General features: G+C 44.0%; 1 protein-coding gene across 1 annotated transcript in view; it reads left to right on the top strand.

The window, feature by feature from the left end:
- TBPL2 (TATA-box binding protein like 2) overlaps nt 1–17,764 on the top strand; it is a 34,588-nt gene that overhangs the window by 11,460 nt on the left and 5,364 nt on the right. Inside the window, exons 5-6 of the mRNA XM_039469231.2 lie at nt 4,635–4,802; nt 8,460–8,554. Of these exons, the coding sequence (XP_039325165.2) occupies nt 4,635–4,802; nt 8,460–8,554 (263 nt within the window). The remainder of the gene's footprint in view (nt 1–4,634; nt 4,803–8,459; nt 8,555–17,764) is intronic.

The following is a 17,764-nucleotide window of genomic DNA, read 5'->3' on the forward strand; positions in this document are numbered from 1 at the left end:
AAAGTGCTGGGATTACAGGCTTGAGCCACCGCGCCCGGCCTCTTTTTTTTTTTTTTAATGGAGTTTCACTCTTGTTGCCCAGGCTGGAGTGCAATGGCACAATTTCAGCTCACTGCAACCTCTGCCTCCCGGGTTTAAGTGATTGCCCTGCCTCAGCCTCCGAAGTAGCTGGGATTACAGGCACCCACCACCAAGCCCAGCTAATTTTTTTATTTTTAGTAGAGATGGGGTTTTGCCATGTTGGCCAAGGTGGTCTCAAACTCCTGACCTCAGGTGGTCTGTCCACCTCAGCCTCCCAAAGTGCTAGGATTGCAGGCATGAGCAACCATGCCAGGCCCAAATACTGACTTTACTATATTTTTCCAGTCATTTTCAGATACTGCTTTGTTTTGGGAAAAGGATAGCTGGTATTTTGATTCATCTAGTGCTTTCTCTAGATGGAGATATTCTATATCTGCACTGTTTAATGCTGTGGTGTAGCCACTACTCATATGTGGTTATTGAGCACTTGAAATACAGCTAAAATAACCAAGCGACTGAATTTAAGTTATATTAATTGAACAGAGCAGATCTGGAATTTTATTTCAATGTAAGGTAATTATTTTGCCCAAATAATCAGTCGGTACTCAGATACCTTAATTGAAGAATCAATTGTTACCACGTTTCCCACTACCTGTTTTTACATCAAGTTCTTCACATGTGTCTGAGTACATTTCTGGACTCTCTCTTAGTTTGATCCCAGGAATCTCCTTTTTTTTTTTTTTTTTTTCTTGAGACGGAGTTTCGCTCTTGTTACCCAGGCTGGAGTGCAATGGCACGATCTCGGCTCACCGCAACCTCCGCCTCCTGAGTTCAGGCAATTCTCCTGCCTCAGCCTCCTGAGTAGCTGGGATTACAGGCACGCGCCACCATGCCCAGCTAATTTTTTGTATTTTTAGTAGAGACGGGGTTTCACCATGTTGACCAGGATGGTCTCGATCTCTTGACCTCGTGATCCACCCGCCTCGGCCTCCCAAAGTGCTGGGATTACAGGCTTGAGCCACTGCGCCCGGCCAGGAATCTCCATTTTAAAGTGATTATTGTACAGTCATGCCAGATATCTTTAACAGTGTTCATTTCTGCATTAGAACAGGGAAAACCTAATTTAATAATAGGTTTTTAATTTGAAGTCATAAACTGAAATTGTGTTAGTCACATACACACACATACTGAGCTGATAGGGTGGCCACATTGTATTAAGTTGGAGTGGGGATGGAGAAGTAAGCAACTAAATGATGTTTGTTATCAAACTTTTATTGTGAAATGCGCTCATGTTACATATTACTCACATTCCGGAGTGTCTTGTCTTATCTGAATTTATTTGGTTTCTAAAATCTGATAGTGGAAGTTTGATAGTGAGTCCAGGTAATAAGAGATACTTGCTATCCAAATATATTTGGTTTTGAAGTTTTTGATAGGGAGTATGAGAATTTGGTTAATAAGAGGTGCTAGTATTATCTCCAACATTTTATCCAAACCTATTCTCTTTAGTTGTAATACCAAGAGTATGAGGGAATACCTGTGTTTGCACAGGAAAAGTGCAGAATATCAAATTTAGATTGTTAACATCACTACAGGTGAGATTTTAAGATTTTAACTATTTTCTAATGTATGTACAATGAACATGTATGCAAACTTTCAACTGCTAGCTGTTTTGATAGAAACTTCTGCGTCCTTAGATTATCACAGCTGATATCCCAAGAACCTACAGGACTATGCGAACTTGAAATTTGAATGTATTTACATTATGGGAAATGTAATAGATCAGTTAGGCAAAATGTAGTTGGTCGAAATGGAAAGTTTATTACACTGCTAATCTGGGGACATGGACTTGCTAAGGACATTTCAGGAGTGAGAATTGGGTGGAGAGAGCCAACGGCAGTGCTGTGCACCTGTAGTCAATATAGTGACTAGACGGAGGATCAGCAGATAGCCCACGTGCAGTGGCTCACACCTGTAATCCCAGCAAGTTGGAAGGCTGAGGTGGGGAGGATCACTTGAGCCCTGGAGTTTGAACCCAGCCTGGAGAAGACAGCAAGACCCTGTCCCTACAAAAAGTTAGGCAGGCGTGGTGGTGCCTGTCCCTGCAGGCTACTTAGGAGGCTGAGGCAGGAGAATCACTGGAGCACAGAACAAGGGCACAGTGAGCTATGGTTGCGCCACTGCACTCCTACCTGAGTAACAGAGCAAAACCCAAGCTCTTAAAAAAAAAACAAAAAAACAAAACAAATTTTTTTTTTTTTTTAAAGAGTGAGGAGAATCAACATTAAATGAAGTGACACGTATATGAAGTAATGAATACACGAGAGCGGGCAGTGTTGGTGAAGGATCTGGAGAAGAGAATCAAACACTTGCTTTGGTCCAGACAAACAAGTTCAAACTGGCTTTTCTTTCAGGTGTTTCTGATTTACAGCCTAAAAATAGGGCCAAGCCATGAGCGGTGGAATTCACCTGATTCACCGGCCATGTGTTGCTACCTGCTGTTTTGTTTCTGCAGTAACAGTTGAAAAATACCTAAACAGAAATGAAGCCTCACCTCTGAGGACTTCACATGCTCTGATAAAAATTTAGGGGTACAAGGCCGGGTGCAGTGGCTCAAGCCTGTAATCCCAGCACTTTGGGAGGCCGAGGTGGGTGGATCACGAGGTCGAGAGATCGAGACCATCCTGGTCAACATGGTGAAACCCCGTCTCTACTAAAAATACCAAAAATTAGCTGGGCGTGGTGGGACGTGCCTGTAATCCCAGCTACTCAGGAGGCTGAGGCAGGAGAATTGCCTGAACCCAGGAGGCGGAGGTTGCGGTGAGCCGAGATCGCGCCATTGCACTCCAGCCTGGGTAACAAGAGTGAAACTCCGTCTCAAAAAAAAAAAAAAAAAAAAAAAAAATTTAGGGGTACAGAAGGAGAGACACTTAAGGACATAGCCATAGAATAGGACAAATTCCTATCCTTCTTGTGTTTAGTATGAATTGAATGAAGAGTGGGTGAGAAAGCCAAGCAAAACAAGGTGGATTTTGAGGTATTTTCATGTGGTTGTTTTGGACAATGTGTCCAATAAAGACTCAGGAAGTGATACCTTGTCTGTGCCACTCAGTCAGCACATACCTTACCTCCTTATATGTGATTTGTGTGTGTGTGTGTGTGTGCATGTGTCCTTATTTTTTTCTTGTTTCCTTCTCTCTTTTTTCTTCTTCTTTGTTTAGAGAGGGAGTTTCACTCTTGTTGCCCAGGCTGGAGCACAACACCGTGATCTTAGTTCACTGTAATCCGCCTCCCAGATTCAAGCCATTCTCCTGCCTCATCCTCCCAAGCAGCTGGGATTACAGGCGCCCGCCACCACACCCAGCTATTTTTTTTTTTTTTTTTTTGAGACGGAGTTTCGCTCTTGTTAACCAAGCTGGAGTGCAATGGCGCCATCTCGGCTCACCGCAACCTCCGCCTCCTGGCTTCAGGCAATTCTCCTGCCTCAGCCTCCTGAGTAGCTGGGATTACAGGCACATGCCACCATGCCCAGCTGATTTTTTGTATTTTAGTAGAGACGGGGTTTCACCATGTTGACCTCGATCTCTTGACCTCATGATCCACCCGCCTTGGCCTCCCAAAGTGCTGGGATTACAGCCTTGAGCCACTGTGCCCGGCCCCGCCCAGCTAATTTTTTAAAATCTTTTTAGTAGAGATGAGGTTTCACCCTAATGGTCAGGCTGGTCTCAAACTCCTGATCTCAGGTGATTCATCCATTTCAGCCTCTCAAAGTGCTGGGATGACAGGTGTGAGCTACCGTGCCTGGCTGTTGTTCCCTTCTAAGTGGGACATACTTGGAGACGAGATGAATGCTTCCCAAACTGTAGTGAGCAGCACAGTTACCTAGTGGGCTTGTTAAAAGACATTTTGCTCTGTTCCACCCCCAGAGTTTCTGCATGTCTGAGGTGGAACCTGGGACTTTGCATTTCTAACAAGTTCCCAGGTAAAGCTGCTGATCTGGGGACACACTTTAAGAACCCTTGGAATAGTTTTAGCAAACTATTAAATAAAAGAAAAACGGCCGGGCGCGGTGGCTCAAGCCTGTCATCCCAGCACTTTGGGAGGCCGAGGCGGGTGGATCACGAGGTCAAGAGATCGAGACCATCCCGGTCAACATGGTGAAACCTCGTCTCTACTAAAAATAAAAAAATTAGCTGGGCATGGTGGCGCGTGCCTGTAATCCCAGCTACTCAGGAGGCTGAGGCAGGAGAATTGCCTGAGCCCAGGAGGCGGAGGTTGCGGTGAGCCGAGATCGCGCCATTGCACTCCAGCCTGGGTAATAAAAGCGAAACTGCGTCTCAAAAAAAAAAGAAAAAAGAAAAACTACCTCATAGGTGACAAATGAAGACAAAAATTTGTTTATGATTCTGTTCAACAACTATGCAATTGCATAAGACCTTTTACAAGGTGCTAGGGACCAAAGTATGGGAAGTAAGTCCTCCTCACAAAGCCTCCAGCTTCATAGTATACGTTGAAAGATAAATATGGTACAAATAGTAACAATCCAATACAATCCCTGTAGTTTAGAGAATGTAGTGATTAAAACATCTTGAAACACATTTGCCCCTCCCCAGTGAAGAGCAGTCTCGACTTGCAGCAAGAAAATATGCCCGCGTGGTGCAGAAGCTTGGGTTCCCTGCCAGATTCCTCGATTTTAAAATTCAGAACATGGTTGGAAGCTGTGATGTGAAATTTCCCATCAGGCTGGAAGGTTTGGTGCTAACCCATCAGCAGTTCAGTAGGTATGACAGTTCTATACCTTGAACTTTGAGTTTACCAAGATACTTAAGTTACGTTTTAGGTTGCTTATATAATGTATCTTTCAGAGAATTTTTTTAAAAGCTGGGGACACAATAGTGAAAATATTAAGATGCTATGCCTGGGTCCTCATAGGTTACCACATGTGCCCGGTCTTTTGAAATCATGTTTCTTTTTTTTTTTTCTCTTCTCCCGCCCCCCACCATGGTTCTTAAACTTAAATTGCTTAGCAATCACTTAGCTTATTAAAGCCCACATCCCTGGCTGGGCTTCTTCACCAGGGATTTTGCTAGAATTTGTGCTTCTAAAAAGCTCAAAGGTAATACCAGTGCTGCTGGTCAGAGGACCATGCATTGAGATTCACTGATCTTTAGATTTGTAAGCATACACATAGAAAAGAAGCACACACATGGCTGGGCGCGGTGGCTCAAGCCTGTAATCCCAGCACTTTGGGAGGCCGAGGCGGGTGGATCACGAGGTCGAGAGATCGAGACCATCCTGGTCTACATGGTGAAACCCCGTCTCTACTAAAAATACAAAAAAACTAGCTGGGCATGGTGGCGCGTGCCTGTAATCCCAGCTACTCAGGAGGCTGAGGCAGGAGAATTGCCTGAACCCAGGAGGCGGAGGTTGCGGTGAGCCGAGATCGCGCCATTGCACTCCAGCCTGGGTAACAAGAGCGAAACTCCGTCTCAAAAAAAAAAAAAAAAAAAAAGAAGCACACACTTAGCTTGGCAATGGCATTGGCGAGATAAGGCATGTGAAAGGGACTAGGCCAGTAGGAAGCGGCTGACAGCTGGTGAGGGGAGAATGGATTGGAGAGAAGATGAGAAAAGAATGGCTGGAGCACATTCCAAGAAAGAAGTCCTAACTAGTTTTTCCCCTATATGAGAGAGAGAGAGAGAGAGAGAGTGAGAGTGTGTGTGTGTGTGTGTGTGTGTGTGTGTGTGTGTGTGTGTGTGTGTAGCTGCAGCCCCCATCACAGTGTTGTCTTTGGTATATTCCTTTCCCTAGGGAATGTCTCTAGACTTCCTGACTTCAAACTTCACCCCTAGCTGTTTCAGTAGTTCTCTCATCCAGTCCAGGCCCTCAGAGAGCAGGGAAAGAGATTGACTCAACACCAAATCCATCGACTAACCAATATATACATCTAGGCTAGGGTACTTGACCTAGGTTAGAATCACAGATGCTCTTAAATTCTCTTTGTCAAGCTTGAACTGATGTCCCTTCGTTCCAACATTTTAGCCTTTCTTGGCCATTGAATGATTATCCTGTTAATGGAGTAGATAGGGATCATATTGCTGCACTTTCCCTAACATTTGTTAGTTTTCCTTTCAGACGTGATCTGAGTGGAAGTTACAAATTGCTTTTTCTTCTAAAATATTTTCATTCATTTTGGGATTTGAGATTTAGCTTTTATGATATGCTTTTTTTTTTTTTTTTTTTTTTTTTTTTTTTTTTTTTTTTTTTTGAGACGGAGTTTCACTCTTGTTACCCAGGCTGGAGTGCAATGGCACGATCTCGGCTCACCGCAACCTCCGCCTCCTGGGTTCAGGCAATTCTCCTGCCTCAGCCTCCTGAGTAGCTGGGATTGCAGGCACGCACCACCATGCCCAGCTAATTTTTTGTATTTTTTTTTTTTGGTAGAGACGGGGTTTCACCATGTTGACCAGGATGGTCTCGATCTCTTGACCTCATGATCCACCCGCCTCAGCCTCCCAAAGTGCTGGGATTACAGGCTTGAGCCACCGCGCCCGGCTGATATGCTTATTTTTCTTTTGACGTGGTGGTTTTTCTCTTGATTGTGGTTTCTTTTTTCAATTTTTTCACTGTATGCTATTCAATGCCTAAAACACATCCTATTTTTAAAAAATCTGAGGACTTTATCCTATAAAGTCCTCCCATTCCCCCATGCAAGACATGTTGACTCTTTAGGTATCTTTGTTCCTTCAATCTTGGCGTAATTTGCAGATTCCTAATAAAGCCTTTGTTTCTCCCAGTGCTTAGGTTGTCTTATCTTCCCGACTCTCAAGTCACGAGCCTCCAGCTATTTTTCTATGAATCAGCTTAGTGTACATTAGCAAGAGCTGTGCCTGAACTCTAAGGCTGTGTGTCTACATTAGACTCAGCATTCCCTTCTGGCCATTCAGGGCTGTAAAATGATGTGTGTAGTTATTCCCAAGTTTCCCTTCACTGCTTTTTCACCAACGATGCTTCCCTGCAGAGCAGATCTAAATCTAGAGTAGATGCCCCTTGTTATTACCAGCTTCTGGAAGAGTTGCCAGTAGGCAGTGAAAATACATCAGACAGAGTGGGCTCATCCATGTTCTGTCTTCCTCCTGGGACAGCTTTATGATCTCACTCATCTTTTGTTTTTTTGGTTTTTTGTTTTTTGTCTGGCCAGGAAGCTTGCTTTGTATTCCCACAGCTGTCTATTTCTAGTCTCATTCTTGCCTCCCCCTCATCCTCTCCACATCAGCCTCAGGTTATGGATTACAACTCCAGAGTGTGTATTCCTGACACAGAGAATGTTAAAAACACCTCTTAGCAGGTTTGAACTTTTAACATGAGGCCTCTCTGGTTGTCTAGCTCTGTGGGGAACCATGGCACATCTTCAGTTATGATTATCAGCCGAATTTGCCTTGTGTTAAACCCTTAAGGTCATTCACTTCCCCAGGTTCCGCCAACTGGTATGTCAACATTTAATAACACAAGTATCTCCTTTTGTTACCAGGCACTTTTTTTTTGTCAATCTTTCTATGTCAAAATCATTACCACAGTTGTCAATGATAATTTTTCCCTCTTTAATTTTTCTTTTTTTTTTTTTTTTTGAGACAGAGTTTCTCTTTTGCCCAGGTTGGAATAAAGTGGCATAATCTCCACTCACCGCAGCCTCCACCCACCAGGTTCAAGTGATTCTCTTGCCTCAGCCTTGTGAGTAGCTGGGACTATAGGCCCCTGCCACCATACCTGGCTAATTTTTATTTTTATTTTTATTTTTTTATTTTTTTTATTTTTTTATTTTTTTATTTTATTTTTTGAGATGGAGTTTCGCTCTTGTTACCCAGGCTGGAGTGCAATGGCGCGATCTTGGCTCACCGCAACCTCCGCCTCCTGGGTTCAGGCAATTCTCCTGCCTCAGCCTCCTGAGTAGCTGGGATTACAGGCACGTGCCACCATGCCCAGCTAATTTTTTGTATTTTTGGTAGAGACGGGGTTTCACCATGTTGACCAGGATGGTCTCGATCTCTCGACCTCGTGATCCACCCGCCTCAGCCTCCCAAAGTGCTGGGATTACAGGCTTGAGCCACCCCGCCCGGCTGAAAAGATGTTTAACCAACAAGATCTTGATACATTAAATCAGATGCCCTAAGTTACCTCGATTTCTAATAACCATCCAGGATGGCTTGCACTTGAAAAAGTGTTACGACCAAAAATTAATTATGTTTCTGATTTCCATAAGATATTACCTAGGACACTCCAAGACCCTCTTTTCATCAAGATTGTTAAAAGGTTTTCGATAAACTAGCTAACTTATTTACATCTGCTTTAATATGCACTTTAATATACTGGGCCTTACACGTTATGGGAAAGGAACTGAATAGTGTTATTTTTAACATTTTCCTTTTACATCTTAACAGTTATGAGCCTGAACTGTTTCCTGGTCTTATTTATAGAATGGTAAAACCACGAATTGTGTTGCTTATCTTTGTATCTGGAAAAGTTGTGTTGACAGGTAAGTGTTAAGATTATTTTCTGACTCATAAAATGTAATCATTATGCATGTGCTTTGCTTATTCTTTTAAATACCTTTGTTCACCATGGTAAAGTAATTCTTGTTTTTTTTTGTTTTTTTTTTTTTTTGAGACGGAGTTTCGCTCTTGTTACCCAGGCTGGAGTGCAATGGCGCGATCTCGGCTCACCGCAACCTCCGCCTCCTGGGTTCAAGCAATTCTCCAGCCTCAGCCTCCTGAGTAGCTGGGATTACAGGCACGTGCCACCATGCCCAGCTAATTTTTTGCACTTTTAGTAGAGACGGGGTTTCACCATGTTGACCAGGATGGTCTTGATCTCTCGACCTTGTGATCCACCCGCCTCAGCCTCCCAAAGTGCTGGGATTACAGGCTTGAGCCACCGCGCCCGGCAAGTAATTCTTGTTAATAGAGAATACCTGGAATGAAACATAAGAAAGGAATGACATAACCCATAGGTCCCAATACCTAAAACAACAATTTTCTTCATGGTTATATGTCATTTTATTAAGTATTTCATCTTTACATTCTGATTTTTAAAAAATTATCCATGATAACATGGCTTAAACTTACTTTTACAAACCCTTCATAAAGGCTTTTAACAGCCACACAAGGTCCTAACACAGGGGTCAACAAACCCTTTTCTGGAAAGGGTCAATATTTTAGGCTTTGTGGACCACAGGGTCTGTCACCATTACTGAGCACGGTCATTGCAGTGTGAAACAGCTATGAACATTATATAAAGGAATGGGTTCTGAAATGTGAATTTCATGTCACATACTTTCTGTGTATCATGTAATATTTTTTCCCCAACTACTGAAAAAGATAAAAACTATTCTTTGCTCACACCTAACAAAAACAGGCAGCAGGCTGGCTTTAGCCAGCAGACCTACTTTTCCTGAACCTGTTCTAACATATTGTTGAATCAAACTTACTCTCCCATTGTTAGATAGGTAAATGTTCCTTCTTTGTTTGCTGCTTATAAAGAGCTGATGTGTGGCTGTTTTCACCTGTAGAAAAATTATGTTATTAGTGTGGACACTCAGAAAAGGGACTTTCATTTAAGGCTATGTCTATTTTGTTCTTTTTTTTTTTTTTTTTGAGACGGAGTTTCGCTGTTACCCAGGCTGGAGTGCAATGGTACAATCTCGGCTCACCGCAACCTCCACCTCTTGGGTTCAAGCAATTCTCCTGCCTCAGCCTCCCGAGTAGCTGGGACTACAGGCGTGCACCACCACGCCTGGCTGATTTTTGTATTTTTTTTTTGAGACAGAGTTTGGCTCTTGTTACCCAGGCTGGAGTGCAATGGCACAATCTCGGCCCACCGCAACCTCCGCCTCCTGGGTTCAGGCAATTCTCCTGCCTCAGCCTCCTGAGTAGCTGGGACTACAGGCATGCGCCACCATGCCCAGCTGATTTTTTGTATTTTTAGTAGAGACGGGGTTTCACCATGTTGACCAGGATGGTCTCGATCTCTTGACCTCGTGATCCACCTGCCTCGGCCTCCCAAAGTGCTGGCATTACAGGCGTGAGCCACTGCGCCTGGCCAATTTTTGTATTTTTAGTAGAGACAGGGTTTCACCTTGTTGACCAAGATGGTCTCAATCTCTTGACCTCGTGATCCACCCGTCTCGGCCTCCCAAAGTGCTGGGCTTATAGGCATGAGCCACCGCATCCAGCCTATTTTGTTCTTAGAACAGATCACCCCTCAAAAATTATTTTTTGAGATGGAGTCTTGCTCTTTTGCCCCGGCTGGAGTGCAGTGGCGCAATCTCGGCTCACCGCAACCTCTGCCTCCCAAGTTCAAATGATTCACCTGCCTCAGCCTCCCAAGTAGCTGGGACTACAGGCATGCACCACCGCATCCAGTAGAATATTTTTTAGTAGAGAATTTAATTTCATATGGGTTTTCGCCACATTGGCCAGGCTGGTCTCAAACTCCTGACCTTGTGATCCTCCCACCTCAGCCTCCCAATGTGCTGAGATTACAGGAATGAGCCACCGCGCCCAGCCTACAGAAAGTTACTAGATTGCCTAACTTCGTCTTTTTATACATTTTGCTCTCCTCTACCATAATGAATACCAAGTTTATACGGCCTGAGCCAAACTGATCACCATGCCCCATCTAAATAGCTAGCCAACCAAATTAACACTATATATTCTTCTCACTAATTTTGGATGATTCCTTTTGACCTTTATTTTTACACACGTGGCGTTCTTTGGTTCAGCCTTTGCTCTAAGATTATCCTATTATAATCCTATTGCCTTTATCCTACTGTAGCTTTAATAATCATGATATGTCTAACAGGGCCAATTTCCCCTGATTAATTTTTATATTTCTTAGCTCCTCTTAAATATATATTTCTCCAAACTGGAATTTTATAAAATCTTGCCTCATCTAAAAAAAATTGAGACTTATATTACCTGAATTCAGAAAAGTTAAGACATAACTCAGTGTCCAGCAGAACGACATGTCTAAGTGTTCTTTTATAACTCTGGGTTGTGTAGTTTGCTTTTCTCTAAGAAATAATTAATGTGCCTTCAAAGTGGGGAAAGTTTCTGGGTGCAGTGGCTCACCCCTGTAATCCTAGCACTTCAGGATTTTGAGGTGGGAAATTGAGGCCAGCAGATCACATGAGGCCAGGTCAACATGGTGAAACCCAATCTCTACTAAAAATACAAAAATTAGCTGGGCATGGTAGCAGGTACCTGTGACCCCAGCTACTTGGTAGGCTGAGGTAGGAGAATTGCTTGAACCTGGGAGGCAGAGGTTGCAGTGAGGCAAGATTGTGCCACTGTACTCCAGCCTGAGTGACAGAGCAAGACTCCATCTCAAAAAAAATAAAATAAAAACAAAGTGGGGAAAGCTTGTTTGGAATCCAAGAACCATTTGAATGTAGAAAAACAATTCCTCAGATGCCATTAATTTAGAGTCTGGAGTAACTAAGACCCTCTAGTACAGGCGTCCCCAAACTTTTTACACAGGGGGCCAGTTCACTGTCCCTCAGACTGTTGGAGGGCCGCCACATACTGTGCTCCTCTCACTGACCACCAGTGAAAGAGGTGCCCCTTACTGAAGTGCGGCGGGGGGCCAGATAAATGGCCTCAGGGAGCCGCATGTGGCCCGTGGGTTGTAGTTTGGGGACGCCTGCTCTAGTGACTGACATACAGCTTAATTCTATATTTCCTAGAGGAAGTGAGAAAAGCCTGCCAACAAAATTGAATAGCATCGATATCAGAGGCAGATACATACCCTACTTAAGGAAACACACTTTCAAGTCTTTTGGAAGGAAACTTTCATAAGTGCTGTGTATCTTTTCAAATAAATCTGATTTTAAAGTATAGGCAAAGTTCCTATTTCTTTTTTTTTTTTTGAGACGGAGTTTCGCTCTTGTTACCCAGGCTGGAGTGCAATGGCGCGATCTCGGCTCACCGCAACCTCCGCCTCCTGGGTTCAGGCAATTCTCCTGCCTCAGCCTCCTGAGTAGCTGGGATTACAGGCACGCACCACCATGCCCAGCTAGTTTTTTGTATTTTTAGTAGAGACGGGGTTTCACCACGTTGACCAGGATGGTCTCGATCTCTCGACCTCGTGATCCACCCGCCTCGGCCTCCCAAAGTGCTGGGATTACAGGCTTGAGCCACCGCGCCCGGCCCTATTTCTTTAAATGTCCTTAATATACAGATTTCTTTAAATGTCCTTAATACAGATCAGCTTTCCCACTTACCCCAAATTTCTTTTAGAAAGCTTTCATGAAGCCGGGCATGGTGGCTCATGCCTGGAATCCCAGCACTTTGGGAGGCTGAGGTGGGAGGATCACCTGAGGTCAGGAGTTCGAGACCAGCCTGCCCAATATGGTGAAACCCCATCTTAAAAAAAAAAAAAAAAAAAGCTTTCATGAACACATTGGTCAGAAGTTTCAAATCACAAAAGTAAAGGCTTGTTACTTAATACTGAAGACTATAATATACTTTCCTTAAAATTTCTAAGTATAACAGAATAAGAAAATTTAAATTTCTTCATTCTTGCAAGACGTGGATCATAACTTTTCTGGAAGAGGGGATGAAATATATTAACTGAAATCCAAATTCTGCTTATATTGTGAAATAAAAGTTAATCCACGACTTTACTACTGAAATGATAAATAATTTTTTGTTGTTGTTTTTTTTGTTGTGTGTTTTTTTTTTTTGAGACGGAGTTTCACTCTTGTTACCCAGGCTGGAGTGCAATGGCACGATCTCGGCTCACCGCAACCTCCGCCTCCTGGGTTCAGGCAATTCTCCTGCCTCAGCCTCCTGAGTAGCTGGGATTACAGGCACGTGCCACCATGCCCAGCTAATTTTTCGTATTTTTAGTAGAGACGGGGTTTCACCATGTTGACCGGGATGGTCTCGATCTCTCGACCTCGTGATCCACCCGCCTCGGCCTCCCAAAGTGCTGGGATTACAAGCTTGAGCCACCACGCCCGGCCTTGTTGTTGTTTTTTTTCCTTTTTGTGGAGAACGGGGTCTCGCTGTATTGCCCAGGCAGGTCTCGAACTCCTGGGCTCAAGCTATCCTCCCACCTCTGCCTCCCTAAGAGCTGGGATTACAGGCGTGAGCCACAGCGCCCGGCCAATAATTTTTTTTTTTTTTTTTTTTTGAAGTCCTTGTCCTTTATTGGGCAAGGGGTGAGGGAAGCAGACAGACCAGCTGGACATAGCAGATGGGTGTGTGAGGACAAAATGCTACTCGAAAGCCAGCCAACCCACACTCCCCTGAAATGGATGTTCATGTGCTTCGAACTCTGGGCCCTGGTTTCACACACAGCCTCTTTGAGGGATGAAAGGGGTTCTTGTAAAGCTTTTTGTTACCCTCAACCACGGAGGCAAGCTCTGAGTTCTGGTTTTCCTAGAACACTCGCTTCAGTCACAAAGATCTCTGGAGTGATCAAGGATGGAGGAGTGAGTGGCAGGGTGAGTTTCAAAAGGATAAGCAGAACAGGAGTCTTGCTGAAGCAGTGGGCAAGTTACAACAACAGTTCCTGTGTATGGCCTCGCACCCAACCAGAAATTGACAGAGAGGCATGTATACGGTGAAATGATACACGTATATTTAGAATTAGCCAGCTGGACTCAGTTTAGATGATCCCAATTTTGTTGGCAACATCCAAAGCATCGTCATCAGGAGCCAGTCGAACATACGCCTTCTTCTCTCCATCAGGCCGAATCAGGGTGTTGACCTTGGCCACATCAATGTCATAGAGCTGCTCCACAGCCGGTTTGATCTGGTGTTTGTTGGCTTTAACATCCACAGTGAACACAAGTGTGTTGTTGTCTTCTCTCTTCTTCATGGTGGACTCAGTGGTCAGCGGAAACTTGATGATAGCATAGTGGTCAAGTTGGTTTCTCCTGTGGGCACTCTTCCGAGAATATCTGGGCTGCCTTCGGAGTGTCAGTGTCTTGGGCCGCCGGAAGGTGGGTGATGTGCAGGTCTTTCTTTTTTTTTGTGGCTGTGGACACCTTTCAACACTGCCTTCTTGGCCTTTAAAGCTTTCAGTTTGGCTTCGGCTTTAGGAGGGACAGGAGCTTCGTTCTTTGCTTTCAGTGCCATCTTGTGAAAAGGCAAATAATTTTATACTATACTATCTTAAACGATTTTGCCTAGAGCTACGTTATTTAGGCTATTTTTGCCTCAGCCTTGGAGACGAATGTTCCTTATTCCTTAATCCTGTGTCTCTAGCCTCTTTAACTGCAAATGGATTAAAAACTGAAAGGCCTGTCTAGACGCGGTGCTTATGCCTGTAATTGCAGCACTTTGGGAGGCCAAGTTCCAGACCAGCCTGGCCAATGCGGTGAGACCCTGTCTCTACTAAAAATATAAAAATGAACCTCGCATTGTGGTGCATGCCTGTAGTCCCAGCTACTCAGAAGGCTAAGGCAGGAGAATCACTTGAATCTGGGAGGTGGAGATTGCGGTGAGCCGAGATCATGCCATTGCACTGCAGCCTGGGTGACAGAGCGAGACTGTATCAAAACAAAACAAAAAAACTTAAAAGCCTAATTTCAGGTGAACACCTGAGGAAAGGGACGAAGGAGGTCTCTTTTCAGCCTTGCCCCTAAACTGCAGCTTGGAGAGACATATGCGTGGCCTAGTGCAGCATGGAACCACTGAGTACTCTGCAGAGATGTTCTGAAAGCAAGATCTCAATAATAGTATCCTGCCTAGAAAATGGGAAAGTGTTGCAATTACAACATTGTAATGAGTATGACTGTAGAAAATCATGAATGCCAGCTCTTGCCTAGGTGGGAACTATAGAATGCCAAAGCCCATAGTACAAATGTGTGGCAATTTGAAACTCTTGTATCATACACCATTTGCAGGTCTTTGAAAATAATTTTTTTTTTTTTTTTTTTTTTGAGACTGAGTCTTGCTCTGTCACCAGGCTGGAGTGCAGTGGCGCAATCTGGGCCCACTGCAATCTTCGCCTCCTGGGTTCAAGCGATTCTTCTGCCTCAGCCTCCCAAGTAGCTGGGACCACAGGCGCGTGCCACCACGCCCCGCTAATTTTTGTATTTTTAGTAGAGATGGGGTTTCACCATGTTGGCCAGAATGGTCTTGATCTCTTGACCTCGTGATCCGCCCGCCTCGGCCTCCGAAAGTGCTGGGATTACAGGCGTGAGCCACCACGCCCAGCTGAAAATAATTTATTCATGTAAAATGGTCTTACTCCCTGAGCTGCCAGAGCTACAGCCACCATGCTCAAGGTTACTTCTGAATGTCCTAATTATAGTCAAGTAAGCTGAGAACAAAGAGGCCCTGCTGGCCTGCTCTGTCATGGTGCTGAGCAGAAAGCAACAGGACCTGGGCCCAGCGTACACTGTTCTCCTAGATCTGTGCTTGCTTTCTGTGGCTGGCCTGACATTTAGGACTCAGCTTTTTTCTCAAACCACAGGAAAATTAATAGCATAGCTAGATTCTGCTGGAATAATGTACAAAACCAGCAAATATGTCAACTTCCACTTTTAGGATCAGGCATAATCATCAGAGCTAATATATTGGGCGCCCATATGACAGACACTGTGCTACATAAGGACTTTCAGGCGGGTCTAGTTAACTCTGTGATTGCACTTGATGCCTCAGTTTCCTTACCTGTGAAATGGAGAGGCTTAGTAAACTTAACCGTGTCAAGCAGCTGTGTGTGTGGCTGAGCAGGCAGGGCTCTGAGCAGCCTGCCTCCAGAGCCCATTGGGCTCACCCTGTCCCATAGCAATTTAGACGTCTACAATAACACCTGGGTGGTCTCGGGCAACTCCTTAATTCTCCTTGTCAGCTGAAAGAATAATTGAGATTCTCTTAGCAGTGAGGATCAGCAGGTGTGGTGGCTAAAAGGCTGGACTGGAGACCAGTTGCCCAGTTTCAGTCCACAATCTACCATTTATTGACTGTGTGGCCTTGGGTAAGTTCTCCAACTTGGTTTCTATATATGCAAAATGACCATAGAATCTACCTCCTAAGCATTGTAAGGAAGCAAAAATCCAGTGCCTGGCACCATTTAGCTATTATTATCTGGGTGAAAACCCACTCTCCTGGTTTTTTTCTCTATCATTGACAGAGACTGGAATTTTGCTGTGATGCCTTGCCCTGATGATAGGAATATCAAGACAAAGAAGCTTCAGGAAAATGCTTATTTGCTTATTTCCCTCTAGCATAAAGGACTAAGAAGCTGGGTCATTTTGCTGAGGGTCACCCTTAATCAGCTCAGCATATGTGCTTGTTGGAAATCAGTAGGCCAGAGGGCAGCAGAAAAATGGCAAGACTTATTAGTGAGTGGGCCACAGACACCACAGGATGTCCCTGCCAATTGTTAGCAGCATCCCCCAGTCAATAGCAAGTTGGTATGTGTCATAAAATGAATAACTTCAGCAGTACAATGCTATCTTTAAGAGATTTATAAGGTTTTGACTTATACACACAGAAATGTGGCATCACTTGGGAAAATACGATGTGTAGTTATGACTTGATGTAACAACAGAATTGGAAAATCCATGTAGTATTGGACGTTGATATTTGGAGCTAAGGCATAGGGATGAACTTACCGGCAAATGACAGATATTTAATAAATTTTGGGTGCCCACCAGGTACTTGTAATGTGCTGTGGGCTGAGAACATCTGGCAGGAATCCAGCCCTGCTGAAGGAGACAGACATAAACAAATTACATGTTGCTGGCTTATCAGCATAAAATGATAAGCCATGTGTATTTGGACTAGCCATTCCAATATCCCTAATCTGGAAGTTACCTTCCTCTAGGGCAATAAAATGGCTTAGACTTTATAAAATGTCCTGATTTACAAAGGACTTTCTACAAACCTTAGCTCACATGCTCCTTATCACAACTCTATAAGAAGGTTGATTGTCCTTATTTTACAAGAAAGAAAACTGGAAGTAGTTAAGGGATTTATTTTCCTGTTACTTTAAAGCTAGTTAGTGGCAGAGCTTGCACTTAAACCCATACTGTTTGATCTCAAAGCCAGTCCTTTTATCTAGTGCACGAGGCCACACAATTTTCACTTAAGTCACCAAAGTTAGGAGTGGTATTTATTCCCCAGTCATTACAGCCTGAAGAAAAGGAATGGTAAGTTTTGTTTAAAAGGCAAGGCATTGCCTGTAACCCCAGCACTCTGGGAAGCTAAAGCGGGCTGATCACTTAAGCCCACGAGTTTGAGGCCAGCCTGGACAACATCGTGAGACCCTCTCTCTAAAAATACAAAAAATTAGGCAGGTGCATGGTGGTGCGTGCATGTAATCCCAGCTACTAGGGAGGCTGAGGCATGAGAATCGCTTGAACCCAAACCCAGGAGGCGGAGGTGGAAGTGAGCTGAGATGGTGCCACAGCACTCCAGCCTGGGTGACCAAGCCAAGAATGTCTTAAAAAAAAATGACAAGGGTCATCTAATTGGAGTCTGGTACTACAATTTTTTTTTTTTTTTTTTTTTTGTACTACAAATTGAGGGGTTTGATTATTAAAGGACTATGAGGACAATTTAGGTTCCCTTAAATTTTTTTTTTTTTTTTTTTTTTTTGAGATGGAGTTTTCGCTCTTGTTGCCCATGCTGGAGTACAGTGGTACAATCTCAGCTCACTGCAACCTCCGCCTCCCAGGTTTAAGTGATTCTCCTGCCTCAGCCTCCTGAGTAGCTGGGATTACAGGCAT

The sequence above is a fragment of the Saimiri boliviensis genome, chromosome 2 (assembly GCF_048565385.1).
Source record: "Saimiri boliviensis isolate mSaiBol1 chromosome 2, mSaiBol1.pri, whole genome shotgun sequence".
Classification (NCBI taxonomy): domain Eukaryota; kingdom Metazoa; phylum Chordata; class Mammalia; order Primates; family Cebidae; genus Saimiri; species Saimiri boliviensis.